This window comes from Anolis carolinensis, chromosome 1 (genome assembly GCF_035594765.1).
Source record: "Anolis carolinensis isolate JA03-04 chromosome 1, rAnoCar3.1.pri, whole genome shotgun sequence".
In the NCBI taxonomy this organism is placed as follows: Eukaryota; Metazoa; Chordata; class Lepidosauria; order Squamata; family Dactyloidae; genus Anolis; species Anolis carolinensis.
The window spans coordinates 252,514,329-252,537,531 of NC_085841.1; the positions used below are offsets into that span (position 1 = coordinate 252,514,329).

General features: G+C 42.5%; 1 protein-coding gene across 2 annotated transcripts in view; it reads left to right on the forward strand.

Moving 5' to 3' along the window:
- The first annotated feature begins 4,340 nt into the window (after window positions 1–4,340).
- LOC100555580 (protein mono-ADP-ribosyltransferase PARP14) overlaps window positions 4,341–23,203 on the forward strand; it is a 36,282-nt gene continuing 17,419 nt past the window's right edge. The window contains exons 1-7 of one of the 2 annotated variants that reach the window (XM_062974333.1): window positions 4,341–4,610; window positions 10,789–10,928; window positions 11,030–11,093; window positions 14,026–14,286; window positions 17,615–17,851; window positions 18,720–20,974; window positions 22,426–22,662. In XM_062974333.1, the coding sequence (XP_062830403.1) occupies window positions 4,421–4,610; window positions 10,789–10,928; window positions 11,030–11,093; window positions 14,026–14,286; window positions 17,615–17,851; window positions 18,720–20,974; window positions 22,426–22,662 (3,384 nt within the window). In that variant the 5' untranslated portion in view covers window positions 4,341–4,420. Of the gene's footprint in view, window positions 4,611–7,843; window positions 8,517–10,788; window positions 10,929–11,029; window positions 11,094–14,025; window positions 14,287–17,614; window positions 17,852–18,719; window positions 20,975–22,425; window positions 22,663–23,203 lie in introns of those variants that run through there. The other variant, XM_008109337.3, reaches the window with a different exon arrangement.

A 23,203-nucleotide genomic window follows, 5' to 3' on the forward strand; every position in this document is an offset into this window, starting at 1 on the left:
CCAGCGGCTTCATGTAGATGTTAAACAACAAAGGGGACAGTACTGAACCCTGTGGGACTCCACAAGACAACGGTTGTGGAGCCGAACAGCTGTCCCCTATCAACACCTTCTGGGTACGGTCCTCAAGGAAGGCCTGGAGCCACTGCAATGCAGTTCCCCCAAGGCCCATTCCCACGAGGTGACCCAGAAGGATACCGTGGTCTACGGTATCGAAGGCCGCTGAGAGATCCAGGAGAACCAGCAGGGACACACTCCCCCTGTCGAGCTCTCTGCGGAGATCATCCACCAAGGAGACCAAGGCCGTCTCAGTTCCATGCCCTGGTCTGAAGCCAGACTGTGCCGGATCCAGATAATCAGTTGCTTCCAAGAATCCCTGGAGTTGCGAGGCAACCACGCGTTCCATGACCTTGCCCAAAAAGGGGAGATTGGAAACAGGCCGAAAGTTATTCCAATTAGTGGGGTCAAGTGATGGCTTCTTCAACAGCGGTTTTATTACGGCTTGTTTGAGGCCGGCTGGAAGTCTGCCTTCCCGGAGGGAGGCGTTCACCACCACTCTTACCCACTCGACCAACCCCCCTCTGGCTTCTTTAACCAGCCAGGATGGGCAGGGGTCTAGGATGCATGTGGTCGCTCTCGCTTCTCCAAGGACCTTGTCCACGTCCTCAGGTTGCACAGATTGAAATGAATCCATCAAAATAGGACAAGCAGGTGCTCTTGCTACATCTTCGGAGATTGCATCAACCGTGGCGTCAAGCTCGGAACGAATCAAAGCGATTTTCTTTGAAAAGAACTGGGAAAAAGCTTCACATTTCTCTGCCACATCATCTGTGGGCGCAGTTTGAGGGGTGTTGTTAAGCAGCCCTCTGACAGTTCTAAAAAGCTCGGCAGGACGGTTTTTGGCTGCCTCAATTCTAGAACTATAATAGGTTTTTTTTTACAGCAGCCATTGCTTTGCAATATGTTTTCTTATGTCCCCACATGGGGAGCTGGAGCTGATAGAGCACACCTGCTCTCCCTGGATTTGAACCACCGACTTGTCAGTCAGCAGTCCTGATGGCACAAAGGTTTAACCCATTGCACCACCGAAGGCTATGCCAAATATGAGTTGATGGGATGCAAACAATTTGATAAGACTGTTGGCATTATGCCCCACTTGTGGTCTTCCCAAAGGTATACATGGGGCACTGGGATGCTAATGTGACCCATAGTATGGGCGAACGGGGCTCTATGTACTTAACACTTCTTTGTTTCCTCTGCCTCAGTTTTACTAGCTTTAAGGAAATTGCATTTTATTTTAGAACATTTTTTCTGTATTGATTTCATCCTGCCTTGAATGCAGAATTAAGACTCATTAAGTTTACAAATAACCAGTCCCAGATGACAAATGCTTTAAGAACTAATATTCAATTCTCAGAGTTTCTCCCCATTACTAAGGAAAAACAGAAAATATTGAAATGGCTATCTCAGTCTGCCTGGAGATGGAAATAACACTTATTTCCCCCTTTCTCTTGCATCTTTTCAACCAAAGCCCAAAGTATTAACCATCACACCGTTTTGTCAGATTAATTTTTTCTGTGTGTCAACTATGATCCATGAGATGTTATATCATGGAATACACTTTTTGTCATTGTGTATGGTATAAACATATCACATGTATTTATGAGAGTCAACACATCATTTTGTATTTATCTCCTCAGCACTTTAAAATTTGCTGTTTCTGACTATAAAACACTTTGGCCTGAGAAAAATGTATCTACAAATCAAACCTGGATGAGAAATATATCAGGAGTTGAAGCTGGGACTAAGTCAATCAATGTGAATTGTAAAATAATTGCTTCTATGCAATAGAATTAATGCAGTTTGACATAACTTTAAGTGAGATGGAATCATGGGATTTGTAGTTTGATGGACACCAATACTCTTTGGCAGAGAAGGTTAAAGACCTTGTAAACCCACAACTCCCAGAACTCCATAGAATTGAGGCATGACAGTTAAAGTGTCAAAGGTGGGGTCGCAGTGGTCTAGCAGAGTGACATCCTCATGACCAAGATTCCCTTGCACAATTTTGATAGTTTTGAGGGTGTCTACCTTAGGGTGGGAAACTGGGACAAAATAGGGATCTTGGTGTACCGGCCACCTTGTTGCCCAACAACCTCCCTATCTCAGCTGACAGGGTTCATCTCAGGGTTGGTGTTGAATACCCCCAATCACATGGTCTTGAGGGACTTCAACATCCATGCTGAGGTGATTCTTTTGGGAGAAACACAGGACTTCATAGCCTCCATGACAACCATGACAACCATGGGGCTGTCCCAAGTGATATCTGGCCCTGTACATAAGGCTGGACACACTCTTGATCTGATCTTTATAATAGAGAGTGAAGGTAGACGGAATTTGAAGGTGGAGGAACTCTTGGTGTTTCCTTTGTCATGGTCAGACTGTTTCCATTAAAGCGCCTTCAACTATCAAAATACCATGAATCAGGCCCGTAGCCAGGATTTTGATTCGGGGCGGGGGGAGGGGGGCTGAGTCTGAGTGAGATAGGATCTACCCTAGCAAACCTTTTGTATCATTATCATAACACCTCCATGCATATGGGATATATTGAGCATGGTGATCAGATCATGATATGAATGAACATAACAGTTTAAATAATACCAGTAAGGCCTTCTTGTGGACCAACCTGATAATTTTGCGGGGTGGGGGGGGGTATATGCCTGCCAGGAATCATCAGGAAGCAGATAACAAAGCTATCAAAGCTGAAGAAATCCATGTTTTTTAAAGTCAATAGCAGCTACTAAAGAATAGACCCTCTGAGTTGTGATAGTAGAGTATCATGTTTCGATCCAATGCATACTGCAAGGACTTTGCCCGCCATTTTGCCTCCAAGATCAGTCACATTCATGCTGATTTGAACACCACCTTTACTACAGCTCTGGTGGATGTAGCCGTGGCACCATCTGATCCTGTTCTTATGGATTCTTACCCAAGGAGGCCAACAATCCTGAGAGAAGTTAGGGACATCTCCTCCATTATTGACCCCTGTCCCTCTTGGCTAATAAAATAAGCCAAGGGGAGCATGCTTTGGATAAGGGGGTTAATTAATGCCTCACTCCACCAAGGCAAGATCAACACAGCACTTGAAGCTGTGATGAGATCACTGCTTAAAAAAAACAATCCCTTAATCCTACCGTGCTTGACAATTACAGGCCTGTGTCAAATCTGCCATTCATTAGTAAAATCTTGGTGGTGGCCAGACACTCCAAGGATTTCCAATTGAGGATTTCTGGGATTTGAAGGCCAAAATATCTGAGGACCCACAGGTTGACAACCACTGTTTTAGTGCCTTAAATGTTAGCCTTGCAGCTTAAAGGTCTGGTTGTTTACTGCCTGGGAAAATACTTTGTTGGGAGATGTTAGCTGGCCCTGATTGTTTCCTGTCTGGAATTCCCGTTTGATTCCCCCGGGCAGGCCTTTAAGCTTCAAGGCTATTCAATCCTAATCAAGGCAGCCAATTGCAACATTCACACTTGCCTCAAACAGACAAGAGTTCTTTCTCCCACCCTGGACCTTTTACAGATATATAAACCCCACTTACCTAATTTCCATAAGACCTCACAACCTCTGAGGATGCCTGCCATAGAGGTGAGTGAAAGGTCAGGAGGGAGTGCTTCTGGAATATGGCCATACAGTCCAGGAAACTCACAGCAACCCAGTGATTCTGGCCATGAAAGCCTTTGACAACACATTGGGGTTGTAGTTTGGTGGGGCAGAGAAGGTGGAAGACCTTGTCAAACTAGATCTCCCAAGATTCCGGTGCATTGGCCCGGGGCAGTGAAAGTGGTGCCAAACTGCATTCATTCCACAAGAATGTGAATGTATATTGTTTATTTTATGATGTTTTATATTTATTATTGATGCATTATTGATGTATTTTGGATTGTTGTTTACACGATTCTAATATGTTGTAAGCCACTTTGGGTCCCGTCAGGGAGAAAAGTGGGATATAAATAAAGAAGGTGATGATGATGGTGATGGTGATGGTGGTGATGGTGATGGTGATGGTGATGATGAGGATGATTCTAATTTCTCCAGTGTAGTCGCACCCATGGGAAAGAAAAGCAAGCCCTTGAAAGGCTAAGCAGGTTGAGTTGACAAGAGCTTTCCCGGCAAGCATATTCCGAAAGTGGACTGCCTCCAGGACCGAAAACCTCTTGAAGATGCCACAAGGTTTCTTGCTGGCTTCGGACCCAGCCTCAGCTGGAATGTGGGACCAAAATAGGCAGCATCATTTGATCTCTTTCGAAAGGGGTCTTTACTTTTCCCGTAAAGCGCGTCACGGCAAGGAACCCCTTGGACTTTCCCTTTCGCAGAGCAGCGAAAGAGGTCTGGGAGCCCCATTTCCTTCCCTGCGGGCGACATGGCGGAGGGGCAAAGGCTGTGTCCCTTCCCTGTCCTGGTGCGGGGGGACTGGGGGGACCCCGACCTCCCCAAAGCGCTGCAAAACAAGCTGCTTGGCTACTTCCAGAGCCGCAAGAAGTCCGGAGGCGGAGAGTGCGAACTCCAGCGGCAGGAGGGGCGAGTCCTGGTCTGCTTTGCTCACCCAGAAGGTAGCTTGCTTCTTTCCTTCCTCTGCTTCCCTCCTTCTTTCATTTCTCCCTCTCTCTTTTGGGGTCCCCAAGGCATGCTAATGGGAACGGGCACTCGTGTGGGAGAAGAGGACATCTTTGCGGGTTCGAAGCCTAGAGAAGAGAGGGCTGAGAATTGGAGCCCCACTTTTTTTAATCTTCATGACTTTCTTGGGAAATGGATTGTGGCTGAGTTCTTTCGCTTTCTGTTCTCCTAGGGAGCAGCCACACTCCAGAATTATAGCAGTTTGACATCACTTCAACTGCCATGGCCCAATGCTGTCAGATTCTGGGGTTTTGTGAGATAATTGATCTTCCTTGACAGAGAGCCCTGGTGCCATAAGGAAGGACAAAGCCACTTTGGGTCTGGATCAAGAGGCGAAAGGAGGGCAATCCTCCTCCTCCTCATCCCGGAATTCTACAGTATTGAACCAAGGCAGCTAAAGTGGTGTCATTTGCAGTGTGGCAACATCCCAAGATGTAAAGGTGAGAGAAGCCCGTTCTCTTCTGTTCTCCTACATGCTGGTCAGTAGGGCCACCACAGATCCAAAACCACAGGCAGATAATCCATAGCATCACCACCAACATGAGGCTTTTCAATAGAAGGGCTTCACATATTGACATTGAGACCAAAATGCGCTCAGGAGATCATTCTTTCCACTGAGGACTTTGTGTAGAATGAATGCAGGGTTGCTGTGACTTTTCTAGGCTGTATGGCCATGTTCCAGAAGCATTATTTCCTGAGCTTTCGCCCGTATCTATGGCAAGCATCCTCAGAGGTTGTGAGGTCTGTTGGAAACTATGCAAGTGGGGTTTATATATCTGTGGGAGGAAGAACTCTTGCCTGTTTGAGTCAGGTATAGATGTTGCAATTGGCCACCTTGATTAGCATTGAATAGCCTTTCAGCTTCAAGGTCTGGCTGCTTCTTGCCGGGGGAATCCTTTGTTGGGAGGTGTTAGATAACCCTGATTGTTTCATGTCTGGAATTACTTTGTTTTCTGAGTGGTGTTCTTTATTTAGTATCCTGATTAAAGAGTTTTTTTTAATAACCAGGAAAAAAACCATTAAAATGAACCAAATCTGGCTACCAGTATTAAAAAAACCCTCTAAAATCTGGACAGTAAATAAAGAACACCACTTAAAAAACAGAGGAATTCCAGACATAAATCAATTAGGGCCAGCTAATACTTCTAAACAAAGGATTCCCCCAGGCAGTAAGCAGCCAGATCTTGAAGCTGACAGGCTATTCAATGCTAATCAAGGTGGCCAATTGCAACATCCACACCTGACTCAAACAGATAAGTTATTTCTGACAACCTGAACATTCTAGATATATACTTGCCTAGTTTCCAACATACATTATCTTTGAGGATGCTTTTCATAGACGCAGGCCAAACGTCAGGAGAGAATGCTTCTGTAACATATCCATACAGCCCGGAAAACTCATAGCAACCCAGTGGTTCCAGCCATGAAACCCTTTGACAACACAAAGAATGAATGCAGTTTGACACTACTTTAACTGCCATGGCTTAATATTCTGGAATCACAGAAGTCAAACAAGACAGATTACAGTACAGTAGAGTCTCGCTTATCCAAGCCTCGCTCATCCAAGTTTCTGGATTATCCAAGCCATTTTTATAGTCAATGTTTTCAATATATCGTGATATTTTGGTGCTAAATTCGTAAATACAGTAATTACAACATAACATTATTGCGTATTGAACTGCTTTTTTCTGTCAAATTTGTTGTAGAACATGATGTTTTGGTGCTTAATTTGTAAAATCATAACCTAATTTGATGTTTAATAGGCTTTTCCTTAATCCCTCCTTATTATCCAAGATATTTGCTTATCCAAGCTTCTGCCAGCCCGTTTAGCTTGGATAAGTGAGACTCTACTGTATTTACCCAAGCTGTCATTCACCAGGTTTATGCAAATCTCTTCAAACATTCCACCAATCAGCATTTGCTCCAACCTTCCATTCTTTTACGCCCACTTCCCTCCACAGCTCCGTACTTTTTATACTCTCTAGGGAAGTGTTTCTCAAACCTTTCTCCTCCAGGTGTTTTGGACTTCAGCTCCCAGAAATCCCTGTAAGCTTACCAGCTGTTAGGAATTGTGCGGGTTGAAGTCCAAAACATCTGGAGGATATGTTTGTCTCATTAATAATTAAAAAATTGAGTATGAGTTGATGGGTTGCAAACAAGATAGTAAGACTCTTGTCATTATGTTATTTTGTGGCTTCCTAGAAGTATCAAGGGGACTGTGAGTTTTCCAGGCTGTATGGCCATATTCCAGAAACCTTCTCTCCTGACTTTCACCGACATCTATGGCAGGCATCCTCAGAAGATGTGAGGTCTCTTGGAAACTAAGCAAGGCGGGGGTTATATATCTGCGGAAAGTCCAGGGTGGGAGAAAGAACTCTTGTCTGTTTGAAGCAAGTGTGATTGTTGAATTAACCACCTTGATTACCATTGAATTTCCTTGCAGCTTCAAGGCCTGGCTGATTCCTGCCTGGGAGAAAACTTTGTTAGGAGGTGTTACCTGGCCCTGATTGTTTCATGTCTGGAATTTCCCTGTTTTCTGAGTTTTGTTCTTTATTTACTGTCCTGATTTTAGAATTTTTTTTAAAATGCTGGTAGCCAGATTTTGTTCATTTCCATGCTTTCCTTTTTGTTGAAATTGTCCACATGTTTGTGGATTCTCCCAGGCAGGAAGCAGCCAGGCTTTGAAGCTGAGATGCCATTCAATGCTAATCAAGGTGGCCAGTTGCAACATTGTCACTTGCCTCCAATAGACAAGAGTGCTTTCTCCCACCCCTAGATCTTCTCCAGATATATAAACCTTCCTTGCTTAGTTTCCAGTATTCTTTACAACCCCTGGATGCCATAGATGTGGGTGAAACGTCAGGAGAGAATGCTTCTGGAACATGGTCATACAGTCCAGAAAACTCATAATAACCCAATGATTCCGGCCATGAAGGCCTTCGACAACATATCTAGGGGACATTGCAAGGCTAGTATGGCAGACACCTCACCACACTAGAGGTTGGATCCACTTTAAATCCACTTTAAGGAGGGGCCTTTAAACAGCTCAGCCAGACAGGTCCTGGGCCTCACCAAACTACAAACCCCAGAATTCTGCAGGAGGCAAAAACCGGATTTAAAGTGGATCCATGCTCTGGTGTGATGATGCACAAAAAAGTGACTGGGTCTATGTCAATCTGTGTGAATTGTGAGAGTAAGGGTGCATCTCCGTTGCAGACTTGGAGCAGTTTGACACGGCTGAAGGCTACGGAATCACGAGAGGTCTTGTTTAGCGGGGCAAAAACTAGCGCTCTTTGGCAGATGCAGCTAAAGACCTTGTCAAACTACTCCTTCCAGGAGTCCATAGCACTGAGCCATGTTGTCAGTGTAAATGCGCCCAAAGAAGCCCAACAGTTAGGCAAGAGCATTCCCGAAAAGCCCCTGGCCAAAGCGGGCTGCCTCCAGGACGGAAATCCTCTCGCTTGCCTGCTTGTTTCTGCCCCAGGCCCAGCTGGAGGGAGGAGGCACCAGAAGCGGCGCTTTCCTTTGAGCCTTCCCATTCCTGCCAAGCGCGTCACGCCAAAGAAACTCCCCGAGTCTTCCTTTTGCGGGGAAGCGAAAGCGAAAGAGAAAGCGGGCTCGGGGCCCCTCCATTTCCTTGGCTGCGGGCGACATGGCGGAGGGCCGAGGGCTGTGTCCCTTCCCTGTCCTGGTGCGGGCGGACTGGGGCGGCCCCGATCTCCCCAAAGCCACGAGGAACAAACTCCTCTGCTACTTCCAGAGCCGCAAGAAGTCCGGAGGCGGGGAGTGCGAACTCCAGCGCCAGGGAGGGCGAGTCCTGGTCTGCTTCGCTCGCCCAGAAGGTAGTCCTCGCAGGAGGCGCCCCTTTCCCCTTACACCCCCTTCTGTCTGTTTGCCTTCAGTCCTTCCCCTCTGTCGTTTTTATTTTTCCTTCCTTTCCTCCCTTCTATATGGCCCCTTCCACACAGCTGAATGAAATCCCGCATTTTCTGCTTTGAACTGGAATATGTGTCGGTGTAGACTCAGAGAGCCCAGTTCAAGGCAGATGTGGGATTGGCTGTGTGGAAGGGTCCATTCGCTTTCTTTCTTTTCTTCCTCTCTCTCATCCTCCCTCCCATCCCCTTTATCTCTTTTCTTTCCTTCTTTCCTTCCTCTCTCTCTCTCATCCTGCCATCCTTTCTCCCTCCCATCCCCTCCATCTCTTTTCCTTTCTTTTCCTCCTTCCTTCCTTCCTTCCTTCCTCTCTCTCACCCTTCCTTCCCACCCCATCTTTTTTCCTTCCATCCTTCCTTCATCTGTTTTACTTTTCCTTCCTTTCTTCTGCTATATCTTTCCTTCCTCCCACCCTCTCTCTCATTTATTTACTTAACATATTTTACCCCCACTCTTCTCACTCCCATGGGGGACTCACATATCAGCAACAATTTCAGACCTTAAAATAACATACAATTGGTAAACATTTACTTTAAAAACCATAGAATTAAGACATCCAGAAACAATTACTTCAATTGTTAAAATCACATAATTCAAAGTCGTAATCCAGGGCCATTCCAGTTGTCATTGCGCAGATTCTACATTCATTTATTGCACTGCAGTTATTCTCCAAAAGCTTGGTCCCATGGCCATGTTTTAACGTTTTTTCTGAAGGCTAGAAGGAAAGGAGCTGATTGAATAACCCTGGGGAGGGAGTTCCACAGCTGAGGGGCCACCACTGAGAAGACCCCGTCTCTCGTCCCCACCAGCCGCACCTGCAAAAGAGGTGGGACTGAGAGCAGGGCCTCCCCAGAAGATCTTAACCTCCAAGGTGGTTCATAGAGGGAGATACGTTTGGACAGGTAAGCTGGGTTGGAACCGTTTAGGGCAGTGGTTCTCAACCTGGGGTCTCCAGGTGTTTTGGCCTACAACTCCCAGAAGTCCCAATCAGTTTACCAGCTGTTAGGATTTCTGGGAGTTGAAGGCCAAAACACTTGGGGATCCACAGTTTGAGAACCACCAAGCCAGCACTTTGAATTGTGCTCGATAGCAGACTGGAAACCAGTGGAGCTGAGGAGAGTTGTATGCTCCCTATACGCTGCTCCAGTGGGGAACCTGGCTGCCACCCGCTGGACCACTTGAAGCTTCTGAACAGTCTTCAAAGGCAACCCCATGTAGAGCGCATTGCAGTAGTCTATTCAGGATGTAACCAGTGCATAGACTACTGTGGCCAAGTCTGACTTCCCAACGTAACTGGTGCACAAGTTTTAATTGTGCAAAAGATCCCCTGGCCACTGCCGAAACCTGGGGTTCCAGGCTCAACGATGAATCCAGGAGAACTTCCAATTGCATTGGATAGACCTAATCAGCTCTAGTTTCTGATATAGAACATATGTCATCCAGTAGTAATAATTTAGAGCTGATTTTCCCCACATGTCTTGCGGACTTTATTTTAGGTTTCACGGCCCACCACTCATCTATACCATGGGCGTCCAGTCTTGTGGCTTCCCTGGGCCACATTGGAAGAAGAATTGTATTGGGTTGTACACTGGTGTAAAACTGAAGCCACATAGGCATGCAGATAGCTAGAGTGCATGGTTCACAGTGGCACTATGCCTGGTATAGAATACACACTTGAATTCTTTTTCAGTTAATTTTACACAACATTGCAATGGAGTCTTCTTGTTCTTTATTTTATTAGCTTTAACCGTTTTTCATTTCTTCTGACGGAACTGGGAATTACATAATGGGAATTATGGATAATACTCCAATATTTGTGGACATACCATACTCTGATTACTCCATTGTGTTCCATCATCCACTGCAAAGTTTGCGCTCGAGAATTATGCATCTGATTTACAGAAAACAAAACAAAACTCAACATGATGCGCTTTAAAATTCTCTTACAATAGGTGTTGTTATTATCCAATTACTTTTGATATGTGGTAACTCTAAGGGAAACCTATGATGGGGTTTTCTTACCAAGATTTATTCAGATGGGGTTTGCCTTTTTCATTCTCTGAGACTGACATAGTGTGAGTTTCTCAAGGTCACTCAGTGGGTTTCTGTGGCCAAGCAGTGATTCAAAGCCTGGTCTCTACTGCCATTGCCATTGCTACAGCATCTTAATTTATGTTTCAGTGAGGCAACGAGTTCTTTCCCAAAAGACGCATGAAATTGACCTAGGAGAAAAAGGAACCTTGGAGCTGGTTGTCACACTGCTTGAAACAACAGATGAAATAAAGGATCATGTGCCTAAGACAAAAATGGTTCCTGAGCAGGTAATATTAACCATATAGAAGCCACAGCTTTAAGACAGATACTCACTGGCATTTCAAACAAGAAATACAGTACAGGTGTTTTGTTCTGTATTAATTTCTAGGCTCCAAAGGAAGAAAACCAAACAGGAGAGATGACCAAAAAGAAGACGATGGCCACAAGGGAGGGTAGAGTGTCTCTTTTGTATTGTTTTTAAACACTTGATGTGATCCTAAACATGCTTTAGAGTAGCGGTTCTCAAAGTGTGCTCCACTGAACCCGTGGGGTTCCTCAAAGCATACTGAGGGGCTCTGCAGTTCCTCCCTGCTTCCCTTGCCCCAATAGCCTTTTTTCTTTACCTCCCTAGCTTCACAGATCCTTTCTTCCTCACCTTGCTTGCTTCCAAAATCCTAGTTCCCTCCCACCACTCAGAGGGTGCTTTGATTATGCTTTTCCTGCATGGCAGAAAAGAGTTGACGTATTGGAGAATTATGATCTTTGGATAGGCATGACCTTGTTAGGAATCATAACATATTGGAAAAATGATGCCATAACCTTTTGTAAAATGGCATTTATAGCCTTTTGGGAAATTGAAATCTCAGTGAGAAGAGTTAAAAACTCCCTTGAGTCAATCTTCTCCTTAGTGGTAAATATCCAAGAGTATTCATGCAAGGCAATTAGCTTTCTCAGCTATTAAACTGATATACCTAGATATCTCTTTGAACTGTTAAGGACGAAGATATTTCAGTGCACAAAAAACGCAAATATAGCTGAAGTATTCTTTCAGTTGCCCAAAAAAATCTACTCTCCCATAAAACATCTTGGCTTAAATCATGCTCTTAAGAGACCAAAAATAAGTAGGCTTCTTTAAAAGTAACATAGTTGGTTTACTGACAAACTTCATGTGTTCAGCATGCAGGTACATTGCATATCATTCCAGTTGCAGATAGGATTTGAAGTAGTTTCTCTGTGCAGGTAACACAGGGCATCTTTCTTACAATCAGCAGTCCATAATTTAAAACATCTCTCTGTTCTGAAAGTCCAATGGAGTCTGAGACCTAAAATGGAATCTGAGTCCTGAACAGTCCCAGTTCTGAATACATACAACAAATTTGACAGAAAAAGTAGTTCAATACGCAGTAATGCTATGTTGTAATTACTGTATTTACGAATTTAGCCCCAAAATATCATGATATATTAAAAACATTGACTACAAAAAGGGCTTGGATTATCCAGAAGCTTGGATAAGCGAGGCTTGGATAAGTGAGACTCTACTGTACATACAAAGAAATAACTAGTGGAGGCTTGAAGAAGGTTGCTATTTCCAACTTGAACTGGATGGCTGCTGGGGTTTGCTATTATTATTATTATTATTATTATTATTATTATTATTATTAAGGCCAGGTAGCCATTTGTTGGGAGTGCTTTGATTGTGCTTTTCTTGGCAGAAAGAGGTTGGACTGGGGTCTTCCACTGAAATACTGTTAAATTTATGTTGGTCAAAAAGTTTGCCCAGTTTGCCCGTGCCTGATTGATTGATATATATATATATATATATATATATATATATATATATATATATATATATACACACACACACACACACACACACACACACACACACACACATATATACACACACACACACACACACACTGTATATATTTATATATTTACATTATATATAATGTATAAGCATTTATTGGGGCTCCACGAGAAACTCTTGCTTCAAAAGGGCTCCATAGCTGAAAAAGTTTGAGAAATCCTGCTTTAGAGAAAAATTGACATATTTAAATGAAGCATGATTGTCAAGGATAGCAAAATTCATATCCTAATTTTTGAGTGTGTCAAAAGTTTGCTTTATCAGGAATGCTGACCTTTTTTCCTCCTGATATTTTGGACTGTGTCTCTCACAAGGTCTTTGTGAGACTTACCAAAAAGGGCAGAAATGGCCAACAGCTATTATAACTCTAACTCAGTGGTTCTCAACCTGTGGGTCCCCAGGTGTTTTGGCCTACAGCTCCCAGAAATCCCAGCCAATTTACCAGCTGTTAGGATTAATGGAAGTTGAAGGCGAAAACATCTACAGACCCACAGGTTGAGAACCACTGCCCTAAAGATGGGTCTTGGCTTGCATCATAACAAGGGACACACATAATAAGCTGTCTCCACATGAGAGGGTTTCCAGTCATGGCGAGAATCTGTAGCCATAGAGCAGTTATGCCTTTACAGATATCTGTGAAAAACTGGAAGGAAAATGGACTGTAGTGGCCCAGCACAGCACAGAAGATCTACCCTTTGGACTACACCTCCCAGAATCTCCAGGGACCAATCCTGGGGGGATTATGGGATCTGTGGTCTGAAAATATAGTCCCACAATTTGGTCCAGTCCACCCAGCTTTGATATCCAACACAATTACTTGGAGTGAGTATCTGAACAAATCTCGTGTATACGTAATATGACAGTGTTGTTTTTTAAGGTCACAATAACACCATCCCACACATTAATAGCATTATATTCCCTCTGTTAGTATTATACACTGTCCCCCTTACCCTAGCTCCATACAGAAAGCGGGTGGGTGGGTATTGTTTTTGCTGAGCCATTCATGTGCCAACCCTTTTGTGACTGCAGCCTACTTCTTCAAATACATGGAAAGTAGTCTTTGCTGACATTATTCTGTGTATATAATAAGTCAGATATAGTCCATGAAGGTTTAAGCCATATCATTTAAGTCTTGGATGTGCTACAAGACTCTTAGGGTTTTGCTTTTTTGGGGGGAAGGGACAGTAGTACAGTCATATGGCTACACCTCTAAAGATATATTAAGGAAGAATGGCATACTTTGGTTTTTCCCTACCTAGGGTTCTTTTCCATTAGTTGGGAATTGGATCATTCATTTTGATGAATTACTGTGGCTTTGCTGTAGTGGGTGCTTCTTAGTTGCCAGTGAAAATGGCAAAACTAGATCAAGACCACCAGATTGATGGCTGTCAGGTCAGATGCTGCTATTGAGACCACCTGTACTTAAATGTTGAGACACAGTAATTTTGTACATTGATATTTCTGCACACCTAAATATTTACAATTAAATCACATAATGATAGTTCTTTTCAAATTAGAAGTGCAACAGGATGTGCCAAGAGAGAGCGTCACGTTAGTGAGCAGATCTGCTGATGGAAATCGACATGGCAGGGAAGATGTATCCACCAATTCCCAAACATCTCCTCTTGTTGCTCTTCGAAATGTTGAAGACAGCATCACGCCTGAAGTGTTAAGTCTGCTGGTAGAGAATATCAGCGATCTTTTGGAAGAAAATGACTACCAGATTGAATTGATAAGGGAGAGAAATGCTGCTGTGATAACGTTTCAGCAAAGTATAGGTAAGAACTGTAAACGCCTCTTGCTGAAGTACCTTCCCATAGGGAAACTTGATAGGTAATTTTGAAATACTTTTCTCATTAATACTATGATATACAACAAGCATGGGCAAACTTTGGCCCTCCATGCGTTTTGGACTTTAACTCCCACAATTCCTCACAGTTTACTGGCTGTAAACCTGGAGGGCCGAAGTTTGCCCATGCTTGGTATACACTCATGTATAAGGGGGAAATCACCACAGAAAACCTGGATCATCTTCTAAATGGGTCTGTGCTGGAATAGCGACTGGTACAAAAGCAGTGAGACGAAGTCCAGGAGGTAAACTCCTTCCACATTCCTCCAAAGAGGGAAAAGGCAGCCTCTCCTTCCTTTCTTTCCTTCTATTTTGGCCTGAGAAGAGTTCGGCAGCAATGTTGGGAAGTCTTTTAGGCACTTAAGATACAGTAAAGTAAGGTAAAGGTGAAGGTTTTCCCCTGACATTAAGTCTAGTCATGTCCGACTCCAGGGGTTGGTGCTCATCTCCATTTCTAAGCCAAAGAGCCAGCATTGTTCATAAACGTCTCTGAGGACATGTGGCCAGCATGACTGTATGGAGCGCCATTACCTTCCTGCCAGAGCAATACCTATTGATCTACTCACATTTGCATGTTTTTGAACTGCTAGGTTGGCAGAAGCTGGGGCTATCAGCGGGAGCTCACCTCGCTCCCCGGATTCGAACTGCCGATCTGTCAGTCAGCAAGTTCAGCAGCTCAGCAGTTTAACCCACTGTTCTACCGGGGGCTCCTTGAAAACCATTTCAAGGGAAGGATTAAGTGCATACTATTCTCTTCAGAGACTGAATTCAGAATGGCCACCACAGTCTCTTATACACATAATCCCCCACTTAACAAGACTGCTGCCACTTAAGATCAGTTGAATTCAAAATGGCCACCACTGTCTCTACAGAGCACCTTATGGACCTTATCCCTTATTTAAAATAGCTGTCGCCACTTTTTTCCATCCTTAGTGCCCAAAATGGCTTCGCCACCTTGCTACTGAGCTGCAATTTAGCTGAAAAAGGAAGTGAAAGTAAGACGGCTGCTTTTCTTTCTCCAGTTCTGGCATGGGAGCTTTTGACCTTTGCTCATTCTTGTTGCCTTCATAATAGCGGCATCTTGCTTTCCTTGCGCTTTCCCTCTGTTTTTTATTTATCCTTCTGCATTCTCATTCTTTTTGCTCATTTATATTCCTTTCCACACCTGTATTTGTATGGATGTAGACCAGAGGTGCTAAGCTCATTTTCATCAAGGGCCACATAAGCTTTAAGGTTGTCTTCAAAGATCCATTGATGGACAGAGAATCCATCCAAGTATTTTTTTTTTTTTTACATAATGGTGGGTGCTCTTCAGTTTTTACCCAGTTTGGGTCCCCAGATGATATTGAACAACAACTCCCATAATTTTTGCTTAGCTGCCTTGCAGACTGGGGATAATGGGAATTGCAACCCAACATCACTTATGGTTCTGAGGCTGGGGCAAGGTTACATGACATTTTAAAGCCAGACATCATATCCACAAGCCTTACATCTAAACCCCACTCTCCTGACTAAGCAGTACAAACAGCAGCCTTCCAGATGTTACTGTATCGCAACTTCCATCAGCTCCAGTCATGATGCCTAATAATGAGGAATGCAGGAGTTGTAGTCCAGCATCTGGAGGGACACATAAAACTTGGTGGGCTGGATTCAGCCCGTGGGCCTTGTTGTGTTTGACACGTGATGCAGACATTTCAAGATCAGCAAGGTAATGTAACACACACACACACACACACACACTGCAATTCTCCAAATAAATAGATACTTTGCTTCTCTTTAGCTCTTCCTTAGCATGTTTCCTTTATGCATTTTTAAAGAGAAGAAAATATTTGTGGAGCTTGTTTCCAAAAGGTAACAAATCCACCTGTACATTTTTTTACAGGTATCAAAAAAAATGCTGAGGATCTGCATTCTTTTGCTATAAAATGCTATAAAATTCAATTTTCCAAACTGATTTTATACATTTTGATAGTTTTGTTCTTCACATAGTGTTCTAATCCTAGCCAACAATGTGCTATCACCCATAACTCATTTTTTTCTTTTTTCTTCTTTTTTGAATTTGGTTCCTTTTGGGAACAAATTCTACAATGGTTTGTTACGAGGCCCTTTTTACCCTCAACTCAACAACAGGTGATAGGAAATTCCATAGTTTCAAACCTAACACCGGGCATTGTCTTGTACATGGAGTTGAGTTATACGAGTATATGTATGGTACTTTATAGTTCAGAGATCAGTGTGATGGTTTGTCCTAATGAAAATAGGCTATTTATTCCAGAGGAACCTAAAAAGGAGAAATGAGCCATCTGGAAAGAGAAGATGGGTAGATGTGTCAGAAATAAAAGAATCTACCTTGGGTTGTATCTACGCAGTAGAAAGAGTGCTGAGGCCTCACCAAACTACAGATACTGGGATTCTATAGCATTGAACCATGGATGTTAAAGTGGTGTCAAGCTACAATAATTCTTCAGTGTAGATGCATCCTTAGACTAAGTTGCACCATTAGATTTATTTGGTCTCTATTGCTTGTGCAGCAACTTTCAACATTTCAGATGGGAGTTTTTGCCAGCCGAGCAAATACTAGGGGCTTTTAGATGAAAAGAATGTGCCCTGTCACTTAGTCGGCTTTATTTACCTGTCATAGCTATTGATAGATCTTCCCTCTATTAATACCCATTATGGGAATTTCTCTCCTGATGTGAGAAGGAAGGCAGCAAATGGAAGCTTTATTTAAATCAACAATGCTGTTGGCTACACCGAAGTAAACAGAAAAAATGATAGTCTGTGGTAAGCAAGCAAACCAGGCTTTTATACTTTTTAGGAACCCCTTGTATTTTCTAAACTTTATGGTTTAAGAAGGCTGCATAGGTAGAAGATAAGGCGGGGGAGTGGCTGCCTCACTGTCCTACCTTTTTGCTGGTGTTTTAATAAGCCAGCTATAACACTATGTAAGGAAATTTGAAAAAAATGTTCCTGGTTTGAAAGTGTGATTTCCTGTTTAACTGTGTGGTACTTACTTTAAAATAGTTGTTATACTCCAGAAACTTCATTATTGTGGCTGCTGCAAAGTATCCTGAATTGGTTGAGACTCTGAGATATTCATGGAAAAACTATGGCAAAATGTGCTGATTTTATAATGGAACCAATTAGGAAATGACGTTTATAATCCAGGGACAAAAATCGTGTTGCATAGTGTTATTGATCTGAGCCAGGGAAGGGAGGCAAAAGTACGCTTAATATCTTATTCTTTCTGTTTTTAGATGCTGCAACCTTTATGAAGCAATGTGCCAAGAGCTCAAGGTTTAAAGAATATAAATTTACTGCTTGCCATCTTGAATTGCCACAGATGATCAAAGTTGAAAATATCCCCATTGGAGTGTCCAAAGATTTCATAACACTCTACTTTGAAAGTCCAAAACATGGAGGAGGGCCCGTCTCCAGTGTTCAAATGTTACCTGAGGAAGAGTCAGCTCTTATTACTTTTTGTAACAACCAAGGTAACATGATCTATTTTGGTAGATGTCTTTTAATCATTAACCAATAGGTTAGGAGCCGCGGTGGTACAATGGGTTAAACCCTTGTGAACTGCTGACCTGAAGGTTGGGTTGCTGATCTGAAGATTGCCAGTTCAAATCCTTGAGACAGGGTGAACTTCTGTCTGTCAGCTCTAGCTTGCAGGGACATGAGAGATGGCTCCCAGTAACAGACCCAGGCGTCCCCTTGATAACGTCTCTGTAGACGGCCAATTCTCTCACAGCAGAAGTGACCTGCAGTATGTTCTCAAGTCGCTTCTGACACGATAAAAAGCACGATGGAATGGCTGGAAAGCAAAAGAGTGAATATATTTGTAGATAGAGGTGATGATGAATGCCTACCATATAAAATCACCATGACTGGCACCCTAATGCCAGAGGGATGAAGATATCACTGTTTTGCAGAGGAATAAATAATCAAAAACTCCCTGGTACGGAGAAAACTATGACACGCTGTTCAAACCAAAAGGATGCATTTTCTGTGACTTATCTGTGATAAATATCCCCCATGAGAAACTACTTTGTTCATTTTAGCTAATGTTCCCAAGTATTGATATCTTCCCTTCATAAAACACAGATATGATCCCTTAAGGACACAATCCAGAAGATGGCTGCCTCATAAGTGATATGGCAACTATATAGCAACATTTTCTAGTGGTTTTGAGCCTTGTAGAAATAGGAAAAAGTAATTAGGATTGTGTGAGCCCAGTGCTTCTTGCTGCTTGTGCATATAGTCAATGCACACGGTGATTTTACAGTTTTGTGCATTATGTTGCTCACGGTGATTTAATTGTCAGAATATTCACTGTGTTTTGTATTTGATTTTTTTTAGCTGTGTCAACAGTACTGGAAAGGCAGCATTCTTTTGATAATCAACCACTTTCAGTTTTCCCATACTGCAGTTCTTTGGATGCAGTTTTGTATGGGAAGAAGAGACCACGGGTCAAGATGCCAGAGCCTGTCAACGTTCCTTTAGACCCTTATATCTGGCAGTTCCTTCAGGGCCAGGATAAATTAACCCAGGAAATAGATAAAGAAATGAAAAATTGCTATTGTGAACTAAAATGGCCTGCATTGACACAAAAACAGCCAGAAGTCACCTTGTTTCCCTCAGCTGCCTTAGGTAAACAAGGGAAGTCTATGGAACAGTTAGTGAAAACGTGGAAAGACAAAATTTCTACAGAATTCACATGTGTTATGTCAAAGTTCAAGACTGCAACCTGTAAAATCATTCCAGAAAAATGGAAGGAAATAGAAAGTAGTTTCATACATGATGTTTTGGCTGTACCTGTTGTATCCAAAGAAACGGTTACCATAGCAGGTTTTGTGTTCAATGTGGATTACATAGAGAATCAGATAAAAGCATATATTGATAATGTGAATCAAAGTGCAGAAAAAGCAAGGCAAGCAATACAGGAAACATTGTCAGTCTCCCCAGGAAAGTATGCTGTTCTGCATCGTGCTTTGCAAGATAAGAATTTGTGTGCAGAGAACTCAGGGGTCAAGTTATCTTACGATCTTTCAGAAGGAGTGCTGCAGCTGTGTGGGATGCCCACAGAAGTGTATAAAATGAAAAGTGATCTACTGGAGAAGTTGCACAGCATGAAAAAGAAGGAGGTCATTGTCCCCACCCAAATTGTTCAATTTCTGCAGCATGTAGGGAGCCAGAAGGTGTCAGCAATCATATTTCATGCAAATAACATAAATGCTGCCTGTGAGCTTACATCTAATCATGTCACATTGGTAGGACATACTTCTGGAGATCTCTTGAAAGCAGAGGAAAGGATGAAGAAAGACCTGGATTGTAAATTCATTACTTTGGAGAATCCAGAACTTATCAACAAAAAGGAATGGAAAGTACTTGTTAAGAAGCTGCTGAAGAAACACAGTTCTTCAAATGAAGATGTTATAATTGATGACTGCTACATTTTGGGAGAAGATGCTAAAGTAACCATAGCTGGATATAACATAGCAGTAACTAATATCTATCAGGAGCTTTCCGATTTTGTTGAAAAGAATACCCATGTGCTACAAACAATCCCTGTTAAATCTGCTGTGGTCATGCAGTTTCTGGAGAAAGAAAAAGGTAAGGTTTGGCAGGATCTGAAGAAGAAAGGTTTGAACATCAATTTTGGGCCACAGACTAAACAGAAGAACATTATCCTGAGTGGCCCTAAAGCAGAGGTGTTAAAGGCAGCTGTCTCAGTTGAACAAATGCTCTCCTTAGTGTATTCTACTGCTGTGATGTTTGATAAGCCAGGAGTTAAAAATTTCTTCAAAACACGAGAACATTTTTACATAACTGAAGCAAAAGCAACCTTCCATTGTTTGATCCAATTGCAGAATGATGCAGAAGATGGAGATGGTGCCAGAAAGGGACATTCCCATACAAAAATAACATTGAAGGATGGTCTTGTAATTGAAGTCTGTAAGGGAGACTTGACACGTTTTCCAGCTGATGTTGTGGTTAACGCATCAAATGAGGATCTGCAGCACGTTGGTGGCCTTGCAGATGCACTCTTAAAAGCAGCTGGCCCTCAGTTACAAAGGGAGTGCAATGATCTGGTGAAGAGACATGGAAGTTTGAGGCCTGGGCGCGTGATAACTACAGGTGCTTATAATCTGCCATGTAAACAGGTCATTCATGCAGTTGGACCAAGGTGGAAAGACTCGGAAAAGGAAAAATGTATTAAATTCTTAAAAAATGCAGTGAAGGAAAGTCTAAAACAAGCAGAGACATACAATCATCGTTCAATAGCTATCCCTGCAGTAAGTTCTGGAGTTTTTGGATTCCCACTGAATATGTGTGCCCACAGCATTGTGACTGCTATCAAGGAATATTTGGAAGAATCATCTGAGAATAGCAGTCTGAAACAGATATTCCTTGTGGATGTGTCTGAAAATACAGTTCAGGCACTCGTTAATGCTTTGAATGGAGTATTCAGAGAAGCGCCTCCCCAGCCCAAATCAGAGTCTCCTGCCCAGTTTCTCAGTCAGCTCACCGAAACTAGAGATGATTATTACACAGTGATCTCTGCTGAAGGCCTGAAACTCATCCTTCAGGAAAAGGGCATTGAAGATGCAACAGTAAGCATTTAATGGGATGCATATTTTATGTTTGGTTGCATATAGAACACTGTTTTATAAGTTGCATCTTCTCTTTCTGAAATATTTGGGTTCAGAAATATTGTTATTTTTTATTTTAGCAAAGTAGCTGTAAAGAGATGGCAAAATTCTCCCTCCACTTATTTGGGTTCTTTTTATTCTCTCTGGCTTGGGTATAGATGATGGCTAATGGCGTTGCAACTTGCTACATGCTCACCCTTTTGGCATGGTTTCCAAGGTGCACCATGACAGCTTGGAAGATGGGTACAGACCCATCCGGAACATTTTCTTGTATAAGTGGAGTCTTTCTCTCCCCCCCCCCCTTTTCTCTTTCCCCATCAAGTCTATTGAGGAAGGACTCAGGAGACACTGGACATGCGGCAGAAATGGGTGGCCATAGTAGCATTAACGTTTCGGTTTTTAGAGTATTTCAGATTTCTCTAGTTTCAAATAATAGCTGCAAAAACTCTATTAAAATAGTGATCTTTAGTGAAGAGACGTACTATACTGTAATTCTGAAACCAAAATGTTTCTCAAAGTCTGTAAGGATGCTTCAAAGTGTTGATTTCGGCGTGATCAATGTATGAGAGATGTGTTTAATAGTGTTGTTTTAAGCCAGATCTGTCTCATAGATCTGTCATAAGATAAATGCAATAGGTGAACATATTCACATTTTTTTCCCTGGTTCAGATGACAAAGATATTTTGTTTTTATTTGCTTAGCAGATCTGCACAACCTGTGGCCCTTCAGGTGTTTGGGTAATCCTTGTCCCCGAAACCTTAGCGAGCTTGTCCAATGGTCAGGAATTCTGGAGCTGTAGTCCGAAACACTTGGAGGGCCACATGTTGTGCAGATCTGCTAAGCAAATAAAAACAAAGTATCTTTGTCATCTGAACCAAAGAAAAAATACGAATATGTTCACCTATTGCATTTATCTTATGATAGATCTATGAGAAATGTGAATATGATCATTCACATAAAAAAATAGTTTTGCATCATTAAAACAGAAATTAATGCTCCCCCAGATATAGTTTGGTTATCTGCTATTTCTGCTCTTACATAGACTACTGAGGATCACCAAAGTTGATGGCAACCCTGAGTTGTTCATGGATATTAGTATCAGAGCTGCTATCCATTGGTAGCTTGAAGGACAATCTGTTTGGAAAGACATCTAAGCAACTTGCCATAACCATATCACATGGACATTTATTATTATGACAATACTTCAGAAACAGCATTCTTTACCTCAAATCCCAAATTCTAATTAGAAGGGTTGCTTCTCCTTTGTCTTCATTGTTTAAATAATAATAATGTAATTCCTGCCTGAGGATATTCTGCAATTTGCTTTTCCAGCTGCTAGGATGTTTAGTTTCTCTGTGTCTTGCTCTGTTGTATTACACTTACAAGTGATTTAAAGACTGCTTCTCTTCCAGACTGACATCGTTGTGAGCAGCATTGGCAATGACCTCAAGCTTGGTGTTGGTCCCCTTTCCAAAGCTTTGTTGCGGAAGGCTGGGCCGCAACTCCAAGCTGACTTTGACCAAGCAGTTCAAACCCAAGGGGCTCAGGCTGGCTCTGTGATCATGACCATGGGATATAATCTAACCAGTTCAGTTGTTCTCCATGCTGTTGTCCCACTGTGGGATGGAGGCAAAGGACATGTAATAAAGGTATTGGTCTGTTTTATTTCTTTGTCCTAGAATTCAAAGGTCATGGGTGAGGAAGAAGGATCTGTTGTACTGTAGAACTATATAGAGATAATGGTTTCACATTTTTTGTTGCTGGTTGTGTTCAAGCTAGCTTCCTATAAATTTTCAGGGTCAAATTAGATATTAACAGGAATACCTGCTGCCCACAATTAAGCTTCCTATAATAGGATTTCCTCGAAGATATGTGTATCAGCAATCAGACATGTAAATTAATGGCAATCACAAAACAAGCCATGCTAAATATAAGATACATTGGTAAAGAAAGTCATGTGCTCGGGTAAATAAATGTCACTTACTGCTTGGAGGGAGGAAGCTCTGAAAAAATGCAATAAATAAGCTATCTAGTTTAGTGGTTGGCAATTATGATACTATGGATGTTTTTGGCCAACAACTCTCATTAGCTCTAGCTAGCATAACCACTGGTAAAGTACCATATTTACTCAAGTCTAATGGTCACCTTTTTGGCTAAATTACATTGCCAAAATTGAATGACATTAGAATG